Raw genomic sequence first — 23,391 nt, 5'->3', positions numbered from 1 at the left:
ATATCTGTGGTGTTTTGGCAACATATTAGGAAAGTCTGTGACTTATATGTCACCGTAAAACTATTTTCAAAACATTTTCGTCGCTTTTTTTGAAAGTAATCCAAAAGCACTGAGTGTGTACTTTCTTTTGTACGTCAGTTTATATTACCATCACGGTTCAGCCATTCAGAATACAACACACACTCCCTCCCACTCGTTTGACATTTCTAGGTGGCTATCGAAGTTCACTTGATAAATGATAACAATGACCGTTACCAAAACTGGCACTTGGGAATAAGACCATACCGATCTAAAAAATCCCCAACCCAGGAGCCATATTAGAGTGGAGGCTGGTCTCCCTAGGGAGCAGTGAACGACGCTGTTCTTCCTTTTGCCCCAGATTGCCACACAGATAAAGGAGCCCTCGCGTTGGTAACACTTTCAATAATTAATGGACAAGAGCTTTAAGGACAGCATTCTTTGCTCATGTAGTCCATGTGGAGATTATTGATGGGAAACACGAAACATGCACTGTGCAATTATTCATTCAGGTCGATATATTGTGTCACACTTTGGTTGGAGAGTGTTGTGTAGACCCAGTGCATGCTATTCAAGAAGAGTTCCCATATTCTTAATGTTCTGTAATCGTTCCTTGTATACATTTTGTAGCGTGTCACACTTTGGGCTGATGGTTTTCAGGCTATTTTGTCAAGACTCAGTAATGTTATTCAGGTAGAGCTTCCATATTGTCAGTGTTATATGAATAGTCCTGGTTGTAGAGCACGAGCCAGACAAGCGCCGGAAACTGACGCCATGTTATAGTGGACATCTGACGTCTCGTGACGATATCTTGCATACACTGATCGCTATTCACGTCCGCATATGGTATACATTTACGCGTGAATACTGAAAGTCCACCTTAACTCTCCAAAATGAATGGGTTTGGTTTATGTCGATTTTGGCAGTATAACATAATCACAGGTGACACCAGAAGAAGGTCCATACATTGAATACATTTCGAACCCGAGTCTTTGGCGAACCGATTGGTTTATCTACCCCACAAGCCAAGGTTTATCTACCCCACAAGCCATGGTTTATCTACCCCACAAGCCAAGGTTTATCTACCCCACAAGCCAAGGTTTATCTACCCCACAGGCCAAGGTTTATCTACCCCACAAGCCAAGGTTAATCTACCCCACAAGCCAAGGTTTATCTACCCTACAAGCCAAGGTTTATCTACCCCACAAGCCAAGGTTTATCGGGTGATGTATACAGTCAGTACTAACCCTCAATATCACCTCGGATGAAAATATTTAGAGATGAGTGACTTTGAGATCAGTGATTAAATAATTATTGTTCGGTTCGAAAGCTTCATTGTGTTACCATGAACGTAGCTGTGAATGGAGGGGTGGTACTGTATACGGGCTTCAAATTACGACATAAAAATGCATCGAAACCTTTCAGTTGCGGCATGTTTCCATAATACATTTGGGATTGCTGCGTGAGTTTTCGTAATTGACATTAGACCTGTGAAGATCCGGGTTAGAATTGATCTTCAGTAACCCATGCTTGTCGTAAGAGGCGACTAACGGAATCGGTTGGCCAGGCTCACTGACTTGGTTGACACATGGCATCGGTTTCCAATTGCGTAGATCGATGCTCATCCTGTTGATCACTGGATTGTCTGGTCCAGAGTCGATTATTTACAGACCGCCGTCATATAGCTGTAATATTGCTGAGTACGGCGAAAAACCAAATTCACTCACTCACTCGCTGACGTTAAACACATATGTCAGACACAGCTTACAGACTGTATGGAATTGGTAATGTCGGACATTCTCAAACACAACATGAGAAAACAACTGCTCCAAAACCCATTTGATTAAATGGTCTCCCTGGAATTACGATCCAAGTATTTAACGAACAGCACCAGCTAAACTTTCTGGTTCGAAAACCTGTTAAACAAGACACAATAGAACTCAAATTATAGTTTATTCATGATGTTTTGAAAAGCTGATAATCTGATTTACATAGCACGACTGTGAGCGAAATGATGATATGAGTTTTTTCTGTTTCTTAAAATATTGATGAAATGAGATTCATGTATCTGACTTTTGACTGGCCTTGAAACGAATTGAACCACTGATACCTATTAAAGTTAATTAAATTCACTCTTATAATTAATATCGAAATAATATACAATAGAATAACATAAGAAAGACTATCCAGGTTAGAAATCAAATACAAGGCCCTAATATAGGAAATATCCTCGTTTGAAGAATGTGTATATGAAGTAACTAACGACAATCTAAATAATGTGTCCTTATACAAAACACTCTCGGACATGAAGAATGACCTGACATGATTACTGTGGCGATAATCATGAACACAACCTCTTGACCTGAAAAGTTTGGCAGTATATAATTTTCAAAACGATATACATATACATAAAATAGAATTATAAAATATACAGTAATAAGTATATGAATATCCTAATTACAGTTTACTTTTGCTAGAGTTTCAATGCGTTGGTATACATGTGCATATGCTTTGTCTGAATCACTTGGTGAAGTTGGTTGACCCGTTTCAGGTTCCTTTGAAAAAGCAATGTCTAAACGTTTGGTTTTTGCTATACATTGATCTGAATGTATGACAGCGACTTAGTAGCAATACACATCCTCACTGTATGTAGATGCATGATTTACTCCCACTTTGCCAGTAGTTAATCCGACCACGGTTAACGCATACCGGATTATAATTAACACCCTAATTAGCAAGGTCATGTCTGGCTGGTTATTGCCAGTTTCTGAGCGTGGTGAGCCATGAACAGTGTTCACCACATGCAAAACAATTTTAGTCAATAAGTGTTCACAATTTGTAGCTTCAATTATCAATTTCTTATGCTGTCGCCCACTTAGTGGGATTGTAAATATTTGCATTGAGTTTGTATCTGATTAAAATGACATCACATTATTATAAGTTATATATGTATCATTTATTTATCTGTAACACTAATCATCTGCTTAAATTGATAAAACTGTTAAAGAAACATTACGTGACTATAAGTTAAACATGTATAATTTGTTTATTTTTTATATCTGTAACTTTATTTATAACACGAATCATATATATTTTTGTAAAATGAAATAAATTGGTAAAGTGTTGAACTGACGTGAGTTTTAAGCCCCTACTAATCCCCTTTGTTGCACCGTTAAATTTCATTAATTGCTTGACAATGAAACTGGCAAAGAGGGAGGACACCAGATGCATATGAAAATAATTATTCTCTGCCGTTACGATAAGGCTAAACAATGAAGCATAAACCAACAAATAAAGACAAAAAACATGTTCATTGAAGCGAGTTTCTCCATAATTATGAAATTATCCTGGAATAATTCCTAGCCGTACACTCTTTGGAATGCTGGACATCATGGCGACAGCTTCACTTTTAAGATAGGCGTTGCAGAGAACTGTTTAATGGCTTTTGCTCTGGCGCTATTGAATTGTTTTGACCATGGTCATTTAAATGCATATTTTACAAAACAGTATAGTATATGTCATAACAAACTGAGCTGGTTTCATTTAAGGATGCTTTGTTCCGGTGTATCACCAAGCATAAAATGAGTGTCAGAATTAATTGCAATACCTTACTTAAAGCAAAGCCATCTCATGTCACTTTCTTGGAACCGTGGATCAAGTCCAAGTTACTTTAATCCACACACATGCTCCTGTGTCTGTTACATGTGGGGTATTTTACACAGCAGTCTTCATTACGCCTGCATGGATGCCCATACCAGCAGTCATAGCACAGTTTGGCAGCTGGGTTGCACAAGTTGTATTTTTTGCAGCAGTCAAAGTTGGATCGGCATCGGTTCCGGAAGCAGTAGGTGTCTGGAAGGTACTCCCACGGCATCTTGGGACGGCTGGTAAAGACATATGCATACTTATTCACATGAACTTATGGAATACCTATTCATATCATTTGGAGAAACACATTTTCCCTTGTATTGTGGAGCCAACTGGAAGGTTGACAGGAGTTTCAACTTTTGACAACAAAATACCTTAAGACAAAGGAAAACTACCTATCAACAATGATGTTTGAACGATTCGGAAAGGCGAAGACTTGTTTGTCAACCCTAAAGCAAGTCGATGGAACACTAACCCACCGTCAACACCACGATACACACAGCTGCGTTAGGAAATACTTTTGCCCAAACTAATATCAAAACGATTTTTACATGAATAAGAACTGCATAGTTAAACTTAAAAATATTGAAAAAGTATTTTCACATTGCAAAGAGTAGTCAGGTGAATCATGAACATTGAATCTGCAATCGAACTATTTACTAAACGTGTATACAAAAATGCAGGGGAGTACGATTAAATATATGTTACATATACCTTACAAAACAACAAATGATGGTGATCACGTGATCATTAACTAAACAAAAAGACAACAAAACAGACCATTTCCAATTCTATATCCCATCTAAATATATATATATATATATGACTACGTTTTACTATATCTTAAACTCGATTGCAGGTTCTGAAATGCAAAGAAAGATAAGAGTATGAAGAATTGTTGCCACTTATTGTGTTTAGTGGCCCCAACAAATACCTTGAACGATGCCTCCATCCATACATAGGTGATCTCTGTACAGGTCTGAAATACGGACATTTATGTTCAAAGTGGATACAATGCTACAAAAACGACAACAATTCTGTGCACAAATTAACTTAAATTCACCATGCACTCTGGAGCATACACAAGGTCAACTTCGAGGGACGTTAGTAAGAAGGGTACGTTAGGGGATTCTGGTCAGAGAGGGAAGTGATACAATTGTACTAGTGCTCTGTGTTAAATCATTTTAGGTTGGTTATTAAGTTCTAAATATTCAAACTAGACCTGTTGATTGCGGGTAATGGACGAAAAATTATATCTTTAATGAAAGATCAATGTTTCTTGATGCGAATACATTATTTCAAGTATGGTCCACAATATACAGGTATAGTCAAGTTAATGTCAGTGATCTGTTAACCGAGTTGAAAGAACATTTACAGAGAGGAAACAAAGGGAATACTAGAGGGTCGGTGATAACACTCTAACATAGAAACTAACTAATAACTGGGAGGTATGTTAGTTGCAACAATTTTCAAATGATAACCATGCACACAAGAGAAACTCATCTCGAAACAACGATTTATGTATACACGTTTATGCTCCTAATGCAAGGAATTCCATCTTATCTCACAATCAAAATGACTGTTGCTGAATTTTGATATGCCTCAGTGTTTGAATGGTGACAACTTTACCTGTATTTTCAGACAAGTCAGATTCAACAGATATTCTTTAAACATCAACAGTTGTCAATTTAAGCACTTAAGAAATATTTCTTTGTTGACAGACGAGGCAGCTGGGTTTATTTTTAGACAGGACAGACGCTTCAAGTTACGAAAGAAACACGAAGTCAGCATAGTTTTAAAAACATCAAAGGCTTTGTCTTTCCTTGTGTCATCTGTCACATTTCAGAAACAAACAGTGCACATCACGTTCAACTAACACGATCAATCTGTAATGATTATATTTCTTGAAAATGTATGATGATATCAACGAAGGAATGTATACATGAATATCTATACTCATGTATATAACTCCCGGAACAGACACAGCATCCTTCATTACAACCGTTAAGACACCTCGTTACTCGCTGATGGATATTTTAACAACTGATATTTAAGCCAAAATCATAAGTAATATGTGTCTAAAACCAAGTGCACGCACGAAGTAACGGTTGTTTTCTAACTTATTGATACGAAACTGATTGAAATGAAGGAGTGTAACACGTCAGTAAGCTGTGATAACAATAAATGCTCATTGATGATGTGCAGCACGTTATGCACCCCGTTGTGATGTGTATACTACAAGCAGGTGACACACCAAACTGCTCTACAATATTACAGCATCGGTATGAAAACTGGCATTGGCATCATTCCGTGTTTCCGTCTACGCAAACTCTTAATTTATCATTGCAGACTGGACATGAGGTTAGCATATAGCACCAGGATCGTTTTCAAGAAGCAAGACGACATTGCGTGTACAGAAATTTGGAACGATGTTTTCCTGCCGTGATAAGGGAGGTAACTACCAACAACCCTTTAATCCTCACCTAGAGTAGCGTCCTCTTCCTCTATTGTTCCATCCATAACGTGGGCGTGAAGGTGACCGGAAGTAGGACAGACGTGCGTACCTAGTGGAAGAAAGTTCAGAATTAATTATCTGAAAGAGAAGGCAATAATAAGCTTTAACTAATATCCAAAGATTTAGGATGTACAGAGGATGGCCCAAATGGACTCATCCAAAATGACAGAATATTTTGAAGTGGAGCAAAGGAGTGTGTGTGGCCTAGGACAAATTTCATGTTTGGTTTGACATTTTTTTAACAATTTCATTTTCCAGAAAAGGTCCAGGCCCACACATCCCAGTACCCAAGAACCCAACGATCGTTCTATGACAGGTCTGACATATTCTTTCTTAGAAAGTATACTTTTCCAAGGTTACCTTGATGTCAAGAGTTGTATCTTTTTCCGAGAGAGAGAGAGCCTTAAACATGTGTATTGTAGCTATGTACGTTCCTCTGTAGACATTCATTCTTCATATACCCAGTTAAGATGCGGGTTCGAATTGGACTCACGCAACCAACGCAAGTGGGAACAATAATTGTGTCAAGCAAGACAGTGCGTCATCACATCCGAAATTGTAGACTGATGTTTATTATGTCAGCAACAAGATTTTCTGGTCCACATTCGATTATTTACATAACACTGTCCTATAGCAAGAATAGTAACGACTGCATTGTTAAGCAACAAACAAACAGAGAATTACTCCTCACTTTTTCTCGATATTCTGTGCACTTTGCTTGTCCTCTGTTGTTTCTTCACGACCAAACAAATTCAAATCTGTTAACAAAAAAAAGAAGTATTATTCAACACATACCCATGGGAATTATGTAATAGATCCTATTGACTGCATGTATAATCTGCAATAAACAACACACATGAATGTTACTCCGAAGAGGCAAACTTCTACGAAGTGTGATATGGCTCAGTTTTAGAAATATATGCCATAAAAAACATTTCCATAACCATGAAAGCATTGTCTATTGCATCATTCCGGCTATAACCTTAGCAGAGTAGCATGACGTTCTTTAAAATCTTGGTTGACAGTACTTGCTTTATTGTAACTCCAAGATTTTGAAATGTAGATGCAACTGTTTCTTTTGGAATGTATCTGAAGGGGAAGTTGAACTAATCAAATGCTGTTATTTATTTACTGGATATGCTTATTTGGTCATATAACAGGGTTTAAATCATCACATCCTGCATGGCGTTGTATATTTTAACGTTATACGATTTAATTTCCATTTCGACCTTCTGAACATCGTGTTTGAAAAACTTCACATGAGGAGGAGTCGAGAAAAGAATATAAATTCTCCTTATCTCTGTGTTTAAAGTGTTTGCCATTACATCTCTTATTACAATATTAGAATAATATCTTTGAAAAAACTTCCCGATAAACATTTCCCGTTAAATAACACGCAATGACTTTTATCAGAAATACATTCCAGACCAATCAAAGCAACAATTACGTTTGGGTTCGAAAACAGGCTATTTTCCTTTCATCCGTCGTGTTTAAATATCATTAACATATTGGTCAGTCCTATTGAATATAGAGTCATGCATGAAATATGAGAGGAAGAATTCAAGCATCAATCTTTGGATGTCCAAACTGCAAAAGTGCAATGTATATAGGTTTTCAGATTCAGTACAGAGCTAAAATTTGTGGGAATCGATACAGAAATGTAAGACAGTTTGTGATTTGTGAGCTTTATTTGGACTTGCCCTTAAGCAAATGCATCCTACCATGATGGGTAACCCACCTGTACTTCACTAATGGACTAAAGGCTGTAAACGTCGTGTACCATTTTGAAATGCTGATCAACAGTGAAATATGAATTCCTCCTATAGGCATGCTGTCATAGTGCCAGGAAATAGTGTTTGTGTTTGTGCTTGCTTTGTTTTTGTTTGTTTATCTTGTTTGTGTTTGTGTGTGTGCATTGTTTTTGTATACGCGCGCACACCAAGAAAAAGAAACATTTAGCCTCAAAGCCAGGGCTGTTATGTTTCCTGACGTTATCCACTCATACATACCGCCGTATAGCTGGAACATTTTATTTTTTTCTTATTGTTCCCAATGTGATGAGTACAAAAACATGATGAGTACAAGCATATAGAGGAATATGTGCACATACAAGCTAGTGGGCTCAAAGGCGATATAGTACACTAAGTACATTGAATATCAATATCAGTGATATGTTTTTTGTCATTCATGGTTAAATTCAGAGATGAGAGGAAATCATTTGGCTAAAAAGCTTTCAACATTATTATTTCTTCTGGAGATGAATGATTCAGTAGTAAATATGTCTTTCAATATCCTTAAGTAATTATCAACTTTTGGAATTGTTTTTGTGAAAGAGCAAGTGTAAATATATCGGGAATATTGCTGAGTGCGGCGTTACGCAACAAATAAACAAAACACATACATGCACATAATTAAACGTAAAGGTCTAGACACAAAATATTGAAATACAGCAAAGCAAATGTGTTTAGTCACATAAAAAAACAACTTTGATTTTTAAAAGACGACCGAATAATGGCCATGGGTTGAATTTCAATATGGTTGCAGTGGCTTTATCAATGTTTGGTCGTCATTATTATTGAAACAAGGAAGCGAAGTTTCACCTGCATTGACCTGGTCGTTTCTGAGGATTTTGTGTTCAGAAAGCCAAATGTACATTGTAAGATATAGAATTACATATTTTGTAAACATAAGGGCTCAGTAATAGCTCATTGTTCTGAGTGTTTTCATTTGAATATTGCTCATTTGAATGATGGGGTGTATCGCCAAGCTGTCACGTTAGACAGGATGGCGACGTTTCAACGTCATTAGTTCAGTAGTTTCTAAGAACAATATATTTACAATGCAAGCATCACCGTCAGGTGAGCTAAACACCCATCCATGGCATCAGCTTATAAATACCTGAAGTCATTATGGGCATCTTGAAAACAATTCCCTCTTACCTTGAGCACCGGCGATGACAAGCACCATTGCGAAGATTGCACATACGGCTAAGGCATAGTAGGGTTTCATTATGATGTGGAGGCCAATGCTTATGGCAGGCGATGGACCTGAAATCATACAACAGTGTTCACTCAGCTGCTGTTCCTCTCGATTGGCAACCTGCATGAGACAAAGTGAGAAAGTAAGAGTTTTCGCAAAAAGTTGAACATGACCCTCCCACTTTGGTTTGTGAGAAGCAGATGTCAAAAACCAACATCCTTATCCTTGGTAAAGTTGGTGGAATCGTGCGGTATTAAGCTAACTCAACTGAATATTCTTTCCGTTTTCTTTTCTTTTCTTTTCTTTTTTTCTTCTCTTAGTGAGAAAGTAATAATTTTGGCGAAAAAGCTAAAAACATGACCCTCTCACTTTGGTTTGTGAGTAGCAGATGTCAAAAAGCCAACATCCTTATCCATGGTAAAGTTGGTAGAATCGTGAGGTATTAAGCTAACTCAACTGAATATTCTTTCCGTTTTCTTTTCGTTTCTTTACTTTTCTTTTCTTCTCTTAGTGAGAAAGTAATAATTTTGGCGAAAAAGCTAAAAACATGACCCTCTCACTTTGGTTTGTGAGTAGCAGATGTCAAAAAGCCAACATCCTTATCCTTGGTAAAGTTGGTAGAATCGTGAGGTACTTGTGCAGTCATATCTTTAGCTAACTCAACTGAATATTCCTTTTTTTCTTTTCTTTTGATTGTTTTTTAAAAATAATGTTGGTCATTTAACAACAAAGGACACGCGTTGGATGAATAATGTTTGAGTAAATCCACATACATGTAACGTGAGACGTGAAGTACAGCAATCATCACAAGTCAACAGTTCATTTAAAGCAATACAATAGATAAAGCAGATAAATCTCACATAATCTTTGAAAGGCATTTAGAAGTGGAAGTCATGAGGAAAGCAAGGTTTATGGATGTCAACTTCTTTATTGAATAAGGTGCACCAGGTGACGAAGGAGCAAGCGTACACTCCGAAACGTCGTGTTATTCACAATAAGACGTTGACATCCATAAATCTTGCATTCTAAAATATCAACAAGCTGTTACCTTCATCACAAAAAGGAAAAGTGAAGATGGACATATAAATCGCTTATTAAAAAGTACATAGAAGTGAGCTTTTGAACAGAACTGACTGTCGTGATTCTGGCTTCAGATATCCTTTGGAATCATTTGTATTCCTTATTGACAATGAAGTGCAATGCTGTGTGATTGATCAGCACCCATAATGAAATCTGGGGGTGACCGATGGTGTCTGAACCCTCAGTCGCATGCCAACCGACAGCCCATTCTTCAGGGGATAATCATCTACAATCTGTCTTGTCTCTTAAGACTAGTCTTCTAATGAAGATTGTCAATTAGGTAGATTGGCCTCAGCGTGTTACTTATGTTATTGGTGATATTCATCACTGACGTTGAATAGAGGTTCCATGTCCTTTACCCTACTGCATTTCTATGTCATTGGAAATCAGAACTATTATAAATTCAAAGATGTTCGCAAAAAGATCAAAGGCGGCGACAGAACTTGATCAGGCGATAAAGTACACTTTTTGCATTACGTCACACTGTAATGACGTCACTACGCCATTCTAGTCTGCCCCCTCGTAATCAAATGTACACTTGGTAACCGACGTCGCAATGCATGTCAGTTGGCATTGCCTGGTACTGTCTCCTACAGCGTTCTCTTGCTTTGATTATAATAGTTAAGATCAGAACATTACTTTATTACACTATACATTGGGGTAGATAAAACTGTATTTCAAAAGTACAAACTGAGGTTACGTTGCCAGTTACCGTATTTCCTGCAATAAGCGCCGTGTCTCTAATAAGTCCGGGTGTGCCACATGTTTACAATGTAGTTTTCAAATAAAATACCAATGGAGAATCTATTTATTATTATTTTATTTATTATTATTATTATTATAGGATATTTATAAAGAGCACATATCCAGGCAACTATAAGCGCCGGGTCTCCAATAAGCGCCGATCCCTATTAAGCGCCGGGTCTGTGAGTTTGCTCAATTAATAAGCGCCCTCGCACTTATTAGATGAAAGGCGGTAGTTGGGATTGATGCTTAATTTAAAAAGAAGCCGAAATATATGTATCTTCTCTTTGGAACTTAAAACTTGTAATAGTGATACACATGGTACCATTTTCAGAAAGAATCTGGGATTCCAGCCCACGATGATATTTTCCCGGTATGCCTAAGTGACGAAAGACCAGGACCAGCTGTATCCCCTGTCCAGAAAGAGACGTCTTGTGTAAGAGACATCTCCTGTTACCAATGCCTACATAAACGCCCTTTCTCATTTTACTGCTGAAATACCGTTCTTAATATTACCTGACTGATATTTCGAGTTGGTATTAATTCAGGCCGCTGTCACGTCTCTGATGTACTTAAGGATTGCACACTGGAGTACACCAGGGATATATGCTAACACTAGGCGCATTAAACCTTTTGATGTTTGCTGTGTATAAGGTGTTTGAACTTAATGTTCACAATGTAGCATTTGATTCAACATACCTTCTAATGTCACCACCAAAACATTGCAAATTTTGACATAATGAAAGTATTGAAATTATTTAAGAATCAGCCCATGTTCCTCTCATTACAGCTGTAGTTATGTTGTAATTGCTGTCTGACATTTCTAAATCGTTTTCCCATTTTATCGTCCTACGAAGAATATGAGTGCTACGTCTCAAACTAAGATGTTTTTATGTGGGGACGTACGATTAGTACATATAATTCTAATTTGCTTATACATCCTCGTATGTCTGAATTAGAAAAATGACTACGGATGATCTGAAAATATACATATTCCTTGTGTCATACTGAAATGTAACGACTTCAACATATATATAAAAACCCATATATAACAAAATACTTATATAGTTAAGCATTTTTCTTCACATTTGGATCTTTTAACATTTAGAAACAGATATACATCGAGTATGCAAAATAGACGTGATTTGTTTAATTATCGTGTAACGTCATTTTAAAGTAATGGGAGCTTAAGCCATAATTTCATCCACCTGAGTAACGTTAATAACTGCGTAGGAATAGGAATGAGGCGATCTTTGTTTATTCAGAAATGATATTTAAGTTCTCGGTAAGTTAAGACAACACAATTCTTTAGGTCTACATTTGAACGTTTCGAGAACGAATCCCGAGGTCAAATCCCAAAATGGCTGTATAACTAATCTCGAAAGTTTGTAATTGTGGTGACAACGTCAGTAAAACTGTATAACTAATCTAAGTTTGTAATTGTGGTGACAATGATGATTTACATGCAGTATACAATGTATGGTTACACACTCAACAGAAAGGACTTCTTAAAGGTCACATGCAACGTAAAACACAACTTTGCAGATTCTGATACCTTTCGGTATTGACTTACCAAAACAAATCATCAAAAATGCAAATTCAAATTATAAAGTTGAACAATAACGCGCTTGGGGGAAAATTGATTTCAACAGCTGGGCTGCGCTCATAGCACATGCGCAGTGAAATAAGTTCGCGCAGCTTGTAAGCGGGTTGTCCGGTGAGTACTCGGTGAAGGCTTTTGTGTGAGCTATTTTTCTAATGTTTTGTTGATATTTCACAGGCGCGAGCTTTTTATATGTTATGACAGTAGATTACCGATTTAACTGTTTTTATAATTTCATTGTCTATTTCACCACACGTTCTTCTTACCGAGTCACTTTCTCAGTTCGATACTTAAAAGCAATGTCATTATTTAGCGTTGACAGAATTTCTAATTGTGATATAGATATGTCGTTGTCACAGACCAAACTCAATGTCTGTTTTATTGACACCTATGTGTCTGCCTGCCTGTCTGCTAATGACAATATTCAATACAGAACTTCGATCACTGACCACATGCAGGCACCTATCAGGCTATACACCATAAACAAAACGCATTGATTTATGGCCCGAGTTCGGTCTCTGTCACATTATGTAATTACACAGACAGGCAGGTGTGATACTTGTACACATGACATGTTATGATGTCTGTTGATTGCAAAATGTTATACACAAAAATATGAGCATGTATTTACAAAACCCAACATCTCTATATACACACACACAATGAGCCGTGAGGGCATCTGCAAATGAACCAGCCGTTACACTTGAGTGCACACCCACCCGCTCTGACTGGGTTCGGTATCCCAGCTGCTTCGTTTCGAGGAAAGTAAACCTAAGTACAAAATATTGCACTTTTGATTTGCGATTGTACGCTTATAATTTTGTTTATATGTTTTTTCATAATCAGCAATGTATATTATATGTCATGAATAAGTGATAATTGTGTTTTAATGATGTTTGATCTTTTGGTTGCATGTGACCTTTAAAACAGGAGGCGTGTTGAGACACATTTACTACATGTTCCCTTTGTGCCTGCAGACATATAATTTAAAACAAAAACGTTTGATCGATGTGTAAAGTAGCACGTAGAAAACATGTACCTCAGGTCTGGATTTCTTTCTTTTCTTCAAGACAACCTGCAGTGCCTGTACATGTTCAGGATTAACTGAATAAGATACAGCAGGCAGACAATATTGCCTCCATCATCAAATCAGCGCCGATAATTTACCATTGCTAATGCTTAACTTTCTTTATCTGTAACGCAGCGTGATTCTGCAATTGTATTCTGGGTTCTGGATGAGATTTCCTTTACATATTACCAGGGAAACGTGATCGGGTTTCGTGGTGTATGTTCATGCACTATTATCGGTCTTATTGCTTCACATGATGCCTGTGTGGCTTTGTGGAGGACATCTGTAGCATGAAGCAGTTGTGAACTACAATCACTGACTGACTGACTGACTGAGTTTAGTTTTACGCCGCTTTTAGCAATATTCCAGCAATATCACGGCGGGGGACACCAGAAATGGGTTTCACACCTTGTGCCCATGTGGGGAATCGAACCCGGGTATTCGGCGTGACGAACCAACGCTTTAACCACTAGGCCACCCGACCGCCCCTGAACTACAATCGACTGGATAACACCCTCATATAAATACTTGAATTCTCAAAAATATGACACAAAGAAAACAATATATTTGATAATCTTCGACTTTCTGAGATATTAAAATCTCTAATCCACTGCTAGACCAAGTACATATGTGTACATTCCCACCATGACCAAACTAATCCTGAAACCTGTCTGTCCACTATATGGCTTTTGCTGTTGCTGATCAACTATAAACCTTCTAAATCTCCTCGTCATCACGAAGCGTTCGTGCCCTCTGCCCTTGCTTTTAGTGGGTTTTCATTCCTGTCCAGATCTACCTAGTGTGTTCCCACTCTTCGAAGTAGGTGGATCACGAAGCATATATGGCATTTACGTCGCTAATCTTAGTTACTTACGAAAACAAATTATGTCCAAATCGACGCGTCTAAATAATGATCTTTATTCTTTGGACACATAGATTTATGAAAGAAAACGACATCATTGTTTTATTACCATACATATTTTGTCAAGTAACACATGGAACCTATAACAGTGTAGAAACAGCGCTTCTTCTCTTCACATCAAACGGATGCCCCCTGAGGGTATCAGACTCTATGCATAACAGGACAAGGACACAGTACTTTGAATATGTTCTATTACAATTTCAAATGTTATAGGATCAAACGCCAGTCTAGGTTCACATAGTTGATAAATCGTGTGTAGCAAACACCAGTGGCCATCATAAATAAGTTTCTGATTGTGTTTATGCAACATTAAGTGAATCATGTCAATATTTAAAATCAAGGCACACCTCTTGCTAACTCTTAACATGCAAGTGCTGACAAATAGCATCAAACTTACAAAGTTTTATAATTAAAATGATTGTACAGGAAACAAGGTTATGGACAGACGATTTGAAACCTGAAAGATACTCACTTAACTGAAAACTTAGCTTCCCCCTTGAGCGATGTATCCCTGACGTCTGCCAGTTGTTGAGTCAAGTAAATGTTTGACAACTGGAGGTCTGAAAGGCGTCGACCCACGCATCCAGATCCTCTCAGCTGTAAATCTTTATGCAGGACAGTAGCCCTTGCTATTTAATTTCCGCTATTTAATGGTAGACGCTCCCTCGACTTGATGCAATGTACAGATCAATTAAGCCTTCTCCCTTGAAACATGCTCTACACAATTAGCCACCTTATTTTTCGCCTTCACCCACACGTCCGAGTAATTGCTTTCATTCAATAGATATAACTTTGAGATGACTTTACGAGGAGAACTGTGAGTATTGTGTTTATCATGCAAGGAAACAATCAGCGCGACGTAAGTCTTTCAGCTATTGTGCACCAAGCGACATGCCACTTGTTATATATGTGCTTTGTGTGTGCATTTGAAAGAGGCTGCTTCCACGTCTAGGGGATGGATCATCACTTGTTCATTTATACCCAGTGAAGCCTACATTAGCCGTCAAAGACTTGAAGATCAGAGGGCTCAGAAGTATAGCATCGTACCCTCACTTATATTATCAATCACTGCATTGTGTGGTCCAGACCCGATTGTTTAGGCCTCAGGTCATATGGTTGGACTTGGCGTTCGACAAACGTGCGTGAATCAGAATATGTCGTAAATGACCCCATGCCACAGTTTAGAGCTGGAAGCATTAATGAATTTAGGAGATTTTAAAACAGTGCATGACAAAAGATGATGACAATGTGATGACAAGAGTCACTAAAACTATACTTCTGTCAAACCCTTGAACATTGATGGGTTAGTGAGTCATTATTTAACGTCACATCGGCAATATTTCAGCCATATCGTTGAACATTGATGGATTCACAGGAGGTATACAGTGGGAATACATCACCATCACCATCACCATCACCATCATCATCACCATCATCCATCACCATCACCATCATCAGCATCAGCATCAGCATCTTTAATAACTAAATATATTGTTTTCGAGGCCAAATGACCCTTTATTCATACGAATATGTACAGAGAGACATAAATATGCGCGTTACAATTGTTGTAGATGGATCTTAAAGATATTACATGTATATATTACATATATTTACCTAATATAAACAAAGTATTTGTATCATTTGAATTCAGTAAATGTTTAAAATTATCCATACGTATGTTACATTGTAAAGAGACGCTTAATTCCAAACGGAGACTATTATATAATGGACATTGATAAAATATATGTTTCTCATCTTCTAATACATTACACAGGGACATTTAGCATAATAATTTTCAGCATTACAAAAACCTTTTCTAACATTTTGAACGATTGAAATTTGTTTTAAATAGAAGTAATGACCTTCTGTATTTTTGTTTCTTCACAGCAACAATATACAGTTTTAATGGATGAATATAAACGAGTGGGAATACAAGAAAGCTTTGAACACATTATTTGTTATAATGGTGTTTCGTACCACAAAGTATACCATTAAGCGACAGCAAACTGATTGCCTGCTCCATGTTGCTGAACAATAACGTTTGGGATATTGGATACAATATGCCATCATTGCCCCCAAACCCCTAACCCACATAAGCTTTACATGAGCAGTGCTGTTAAAGACAGCCATGGACCATACTGTAAGCGACACCAATTCAAGAGACAATTTGACCCCTTAACATATTCAGAAGGAATATAATGTCATTCGCAAAGAAGGGATTGAGTGAATCTGGTTTTACACACAAGAGACACTATTCAAGATACCAAATGTCACAGAGGCTTTGAAATAATCGGATCTGATAAGGTAAATGGCGAGGCTATGATGGCACACAATCAGGCGGACGATACGCTGTAACAAGCCGATCTTCCCAGTCCTCGTCGACTAGGCCCGACGAGGGCACTGAAGTAACAATGACTAAGGACAACCCCCAGGGTGAGAAAATATTACAATCTTCACCAGCTTTTCTTTCCTCCACATCACATGTGAATGATATTAGAAATGTGAAAAAATGCCTGCTTATTAACTAAATAGATGACTACTAGGTAAAAAATAAACAAAACATCACCATTTCGTGTTGACAAATTATGTATAACTCTATACTCAAGTATATAGATAAACGGGGTATTGTTATACGATTGTGTGAATATGAGGTTAAGACTAACATGGGAAGCAGAACCAAGTATGACATGACTGTTCTGCATGGTTGTGATCAATGGTTTCTGATCAATGGTTTCAGCATTCCCACTCTGGAGCATGTCTATCTGTCTTCAAGGTATTTCAGCATTCCCACTCTGGACCGCTTGTCAACATATCTGTGTTCAAGGTATTTCAGCATTCCCACTCTGGACCGCTTGTCAACACTTCTGTGTTCAAGGTATTTCAGCATTACCACGCTATACCTCTTGTCAACACTTCTCTGTTCAAGGATTTTCAGCATTCCCATACTAGATTTCTTGTCAACACATCTGTTTTCAAGGTTTTCCAGCATTCCCTCTCTGGACCGCTTGTCAACACATCTGTGTTCAAGGTATTTCAGCATTCCCACTCAAGACCTCATGTCAACACATCTGTGTTCAAGGTATTTCAGCATTCCCACTCAAGACCTCATGTCAACATATCTGTGTTCAAGGTTTTCCAGCATTCCCACTCTGGACCGCTTTTCCAGCATTCCCTCTCTGGACCGCTTGTCAACACTTCTGTGTTCAAGGTATTTCAGCATTCCCACTCTAGACCTCTTGTCAACACTTCTGTGTTCAAGGATTTTCAGCATTCCCATACTAGATCTCTTGTCAACACATCTGTTTTCAAGGTTTTCCAGCATTCCCTCTCTGGACCGCTTGTCAACACATCTGTGTTCAAGGTATTTCAGCATTCCCACTCAAGACCTCATGTCAACACATCTGTGTTCAAGGTATTTCAGCATTCCCACTCAAGACCTCATGTCAACACATCTGTGTTCAAGGTTCTTGTCAACTGATCTGTTTTCAAGGTTTTTCCAGCATTCCCTCTCTGGACCGCTTGTCAAGCACATCTGTGTTCAAGGTATTTCAGCATTCCCACTCAAGATCTCATGACAACACATCTGTGTTTAAGGTATTTCAACATTCCACTCTGGACCTCATATCCAACAGATCTGTGTTCAAGGTATTTCAGCATTCCAACTCTAGACCTCTTGTCAACACTTCTGTGTTTAAGGATTTTCCAGCATTCCCATGCACTAGATCTCATGTCAACGCACATCTGTGTGTTCAAGGTTTTCAGCATTCCCACTCAAGACCTCATATTCAACACATCTGTGTTTAAAGTTTTACAACATTCCACTCTGGACCGCTTGTCCAACACATCTGTCTTTAAAGGTTTTCAGCATTCCCACTCTGGACCGCTTGTCAAACACATGTGTCTTCAAGGTTTTACAGCATTCCCACTCTGGACCGCTTGTCAACACATATGTTTCAAGGTTTATCAGCATTCCCCACTCTGGACCGCTTGTCAACACATCTGTGTTCAAGGTATTTCAACATTCCCACTCTGGACCGCTTATTAACACATCTGTCTTCAAGGTTTTCAGCATTCCCACTCTGGACCTCATGTCAACACATCTGTCTTCAAGGTTTTTCAGCATTCCCACTCTGGACCGCTTGTCAACACATCCGTCTTCAAGGTTTATCAGCATTCCCCTCTGGACCGCTTGTCCAACATATCTGTCTTCAAGGTATTCCAGCATTCCCTCCAAGACCTCATGTCAACAAATCTGTGTTCAAGGTTTTCCAGCATTCCCACTCAAGACCTCATGTCAACACTTCTGTGTTCAAAGGGATTTCAGCATTCCCACTCTAGACCTTTTGTCAACACTTCTATGTTCAGGATTTTCAGCATTCCCATACTAGATCTCTTGTCCAACACATCTGTGTTCAAGGTTTTTCAAGCATTCCACTCTGGACCGCTATTCAAGCACATCTGTGTTCAAGGTATTTCACCATTCCCCTCAAGACATCATGTCAACACATCTGTGTTCAAAGTTTTACAGCATTCCCACTCTGGGCCTCTTGTCAACACATCTGTGTTCAAAGTTTTACAGCATTCCCACTCTGGGCCTCTTGTCCAACACATCTGTGTTCAAAGTTTTACAGCATTCCCACTCTGGGCCTCTTGTCAACACATCTGTGTTAAAGGCGTTTCATCATAATCAATCGAGTATTCTTGAGTCAACGCACGATTCGTCAAGGTTTCTTAGTATTCCCACCACACAGCTCTTGTCAACACATTCAAAGGTTCAAAGTTCAAATGATTCTCAGAATGTCCGCAGCAGAACTTTCATCAACACATAAGTGTTCATGGGGACGCAGCATGTGCTAATTTCTACCCAATATTTCCGCTATACCCCTAATGTCAACACAAGTTTCCTTCTAATCCCGCTGTATATATCCCTTGGTCATACATCAATGTTCAAGGTCTTGACTGAATGTCGCTGTAGTGACTCTTGACATCACATCTGTGTTCAAGGTCTTGACAGAATGTCGCTGTAGTGACTCTTGACATCACATCTGTGTTCAAGGTCTTGACAGAATGTCGCTGTAGTGACTCTTGACATCACATCTGTGTTCAAGGTCTTGACAGAATGTCGCTGTAGTGACGCTTGACATCACATCTGTGTTCAAGGTTTCCCAGCATTTATGCTGTTGGATCCTCCTCAAGAAACCTATGTTCAAGCACATTACAGCAAACCTCTATCGGCTTCTTGTCTATACCTCTGTGGTCAAGGTTTGTCAGAATGTGTACTGTAGACCTCTTATCAAACATGTGTGCAACGTCGCTCTGAGGACCTATTGTCAACACACCGGTGTTCAAAAGTATCCCCCTCCCGCCACAACCCGTGAGGATCCGGGTTAGAATTGGTCTTCAGTAACCTATGCTTATCGTAAGAGGCGACCGACGGGATCGGGTGGTTAGGCTCGCTCTCTTGGTTGACACATGTCATTGCGTAGATCGATACTCATGCTGTTGATCACTGGAATGTCTGGTCCAGACTCGATTATTTACAGACCGCCGCCATACAGCTGGAATATTGCTGAGTGTTGCCTAAAACTAAACTCTCTCACTCACTTTCCCGACACATCTGGTCACACTTAGGGTATTACTGTTTCAACTGACTGACTGACTGAGTTTGGTTTTACGCCGCTTTAGCAATATTCCAGCAACATCACGGCGAGGTAAACCAGAAATGGGCTTCACATTGTGCCCATGTGGGGATTCGAACCCGGGTCCTCGGCGTGAAGAGCCAACGCTTTAACCACTAGGCCACCTCACCACCCTTACTGTTTCAAAGCGGACAAACATAGCCTCAACACATCCCGGCGGTATAATTCAATCTTAATAATGATAAGAACACAAGCATAAAAAACTACTGTCGAAGTTATGACATAAATAACTCGAAAGTTATCCGAGGTTCGACACAACAAAAAATGGCCAAATATACTGGACAAAAATAGTTAGGGATATATGTACATTTTGAAATTATGAATAATGACCTATTTATTCATTGGCACACTGATAAAATATCAATCATAAAAATACTAATATCCTTAACTTATTTTGTCCAGTATATAAATACACAGGGACCAAGCATTTCTTCGAGGCAACTGTACGTTCGACAAATCAAAGTTCGGCACAACGGTGTTAGACTGACATACGCCAAAGGTAACAGTAAGCAAAGCTCTTTGTCTGGACCACATTCAGAAACATACGTATTTTCTAAACGTGGACCCGGAATAAAGGCAAATAATCTCGGCACCATCACGTACTGTATATTACTGTGCAATTATTAATCAAAGTAAACGGAACCGTTAATTTGCCACATTTAAGGTTTCATAAGAATAATCCTGTGCCCAATAGGAAGTAGATTTACTAACAGAAATACTCAAATGTTCTTCAAAATAGAGTATCGATGGTAGATACCGAAAGTTAATATCATAGCTGTTCTACTTACTACTTATGTTTCTTAACTAGAATGGTGGAAAACAATCAACGATGTACTTTGATCTGCGTGTCGGTTAATATCTGATCCTACACTGATACTCACACTCTGACGTTTCCGATCATTGTTACTGACAGTCTTACCTCGTGAGGTCAACTTGTTGAGATCAAAGGAACAAAACTTTCAGTCGTCAATCTCGCTTTGTTTTCGCTAAGATAATTGAATAGCGAAAGAGTTTTCACTTGGGTGTTCAGGATAATGGGCATTCCATTAGATTAATAAGAATGCTGCCGAAGAAAGTCATTTAGCATTCATGAGTTGTCCACAGCAAAATCACAACAGTGCATAATATGAATAGTTACACTAACCGTACCTTCACAATACATTTATAGCTGTATTGTGTTGATGAGCGTTTTAAGGTAACCGCACTTGGCAAGAGCACAACCGTACAATGCATTATGTATGTAATCATCATTTGAACTTACAAAATAATTTATACCCGTGAAGATCCGGGTTAGAATTGGGCTTCAGTTACCCATGCTTGTTGTAAGAGGCGAGTAATGGGGTCGGGTGGTCAGGCTCGCTGACTTAGTTGATCGATGCTCATGCTGTTGATTACTGGATTGTCTGGTCCAGACTCGATTATTTACAGACCGTCGCCATATAGCTGAAACATTGCTGAGTGTGGCGTAAAACTAAACTCTCTCACTCACTCACTCATCGACCTATCACGCCTCAAACGATTTGGCGTGCATGTAGCTATTAAAATGTATCTACGCCATCCAATGGTCCTTTTCCCAAACTCTATGTTACTATCCAGGACCTACACCACCTCATCCGGGCACGAAGTGATCTTCAGCAACCCATGCTTGTCGTAAGAGGTACGGGATGAGGTGGCCAGGCTCGCTGACTTGTTTGACACCGTTATCGGCAAGATCACGATGCTCATGCTGCATCATATAAACACAAACCTCGATTATTTACAGATGCATTTAGCTGTAAGCATTGCTGAATCTGGCCTAATGCGAAATCTCTAGCACTCACCCACTAATCAGCAGTCAGTTTCACGTGTCATCGTATCCCAATTGATACAGTTCTAACCATTCTCGGCAAGATCACGACCGTCCAGAGCATCATATAAACACAAACCCGCAATGCTTTACGTAAGCACAATCTCCTAATGCATAATGTAAGCACAAACCCGCAATGCTTTATGTAAGCACAATCTCCTAATGCATCATGTTAGCACTGACGCGCAATGCAACATGTAAGCACAATGTCGTAATGCATCTTTTCAGCACCAACGCGCTATGCATCATGTAAGCACAAACTCGCAATGCATCATGTAAGCACAACGTCCCAATGAATTATGTCAGCACAATCTCACACTGCATCCAAACATTATTCGAACCTAAAACAGTATAGTATATGTGTTTTGAGTTGACCGAGTTTTAACCGTACTTGACAAGAGCATAATAGTAACAACAGCATGCCGACAACGAACAAGGCCAGACAGGCTTAGGTTAAAAGTGGCACGAAGATCCAGACTAGGGGATACAATGACTTCTATCAATTAAGCCTCAGGTTCTGCACACGCTACAGCGATTACTCGCCAACACCATGTACATGGTAATACACAGATGCACGCAATCGCCGGGCGAAACAAAAGCCTGAGGTACATGTAGGTTTACACTGAGTTAACAGTCACATTAAATTTTCTCATGAATTTCAGCCTCGTTTAATGTTTCATCCGTCAGAGTCCAGAAAGTCATTTGAAGCACGCATTTAACTATTTGAAGTGGATGACTCATGAAACGTTCCATTTGATCAGCTACTGACTTTTTTGTGGACACTTGATATTTATTGCGTTCCTCAGATGCGACAAGAAGCAGGATAGGATTTCATTCTCCGTTGGATCAAGTAAATTGAAATAAGGACACCGGTAGGGAAAAATTCTCACTTGGCTGTGAAGCATTTTTGAGGACATCTTTTATAGAGTAATACAAGACACATGTGGGGACAAGGCATTTGGAGAGTTCATCATCCAGAGAAAGGATTTAGGAGAAAAAAGTGTGCATCTCTTGAAACCTGTTCATGTGAAATATATTTTTGGGCAACTTCCAGAAATATCCTGACGGGGAAACAAGAAATGAGCTTCACATGGGAATCGAACCGTTGCCTTCCTTCTGACGAGCTTGCTCACAAATGTAACAATGGAGGACATAGTGAGAAATAATCAGTATGACTGTAACATGAGGGGGCAAGGTTGTCCCAGTCGGCGAAGTCGCGACAATTTGCTGTTCAGACCCTCGGGCGTTCCAGTAATATGATACTATGG

The 23,391-nt window shown here is 38.9% G+C and overlaps 1 protein-coding gene across 2 annotated transcripts in view; it reads right to left on the bottom strand.

The window, feature by feature from the left end:
- Positions 1 to 1,952: 1,952 nt before the first annotated feature.
- LOC124278845 overlaps positions 1,953 to 23,391 on the bottom strand; it is a 92,333-nt gene continuing 70,894 nt past the window's right edge. The window contains exons 2-6 of one of the 2 annotated variants that reach the window (XM_046714622.1): positions 9,121 to 9,228; positions 6,873 to 6,939; positions 6,150 to 6,230; positions 4,601 to 4,645; positions 1,953 to 3,902 (exon numbers count right to left, since the gene is read on the bottom strand). In XM_046714622.1, the coding sequence (XP_046570578.1) occupies positions 3,689 to 3,902; positions 4,601 to 4,645; positions 6,150 to 6,230; positions 6,873 to 6,939; positions 9,121 to 9,190 (477 nt within the window). In that variant the 5' untranslated portion in view covers positions 9,191 to 9,228 and the 3' untranslated portion in view covers positions 1,953 to 3,688. The remainder of the gene's footprint in view (positions 3,903 to 4,600; positions 4,646 to 6,149; positions 6,231 to 6,872; positions 6,940 to 9,120; positions 9,229 to 23,391) is intronic. The other variant, XM_046714623.1, reaches the window with a different exon arrangement.

Source organism: Haliotis rubra, unplaced genomic scaffold (genome assembly GCF_003918875.1).
Source record: "Haliotis rubra isolate DU_JTF1 unplaced genomic scaffold, ASM391887v1 Scf242, whole genome shotgun sequence".
Lineage (NCBI taxonomy): Eukaryota > Metazoa > Mollusca > Gastropoda > Lepetellida > Haliotidae > Haliotis > Haliotis rubra.
This window is presented reverse-complemented; position numbering and strand designations above follow the sequence as displayed.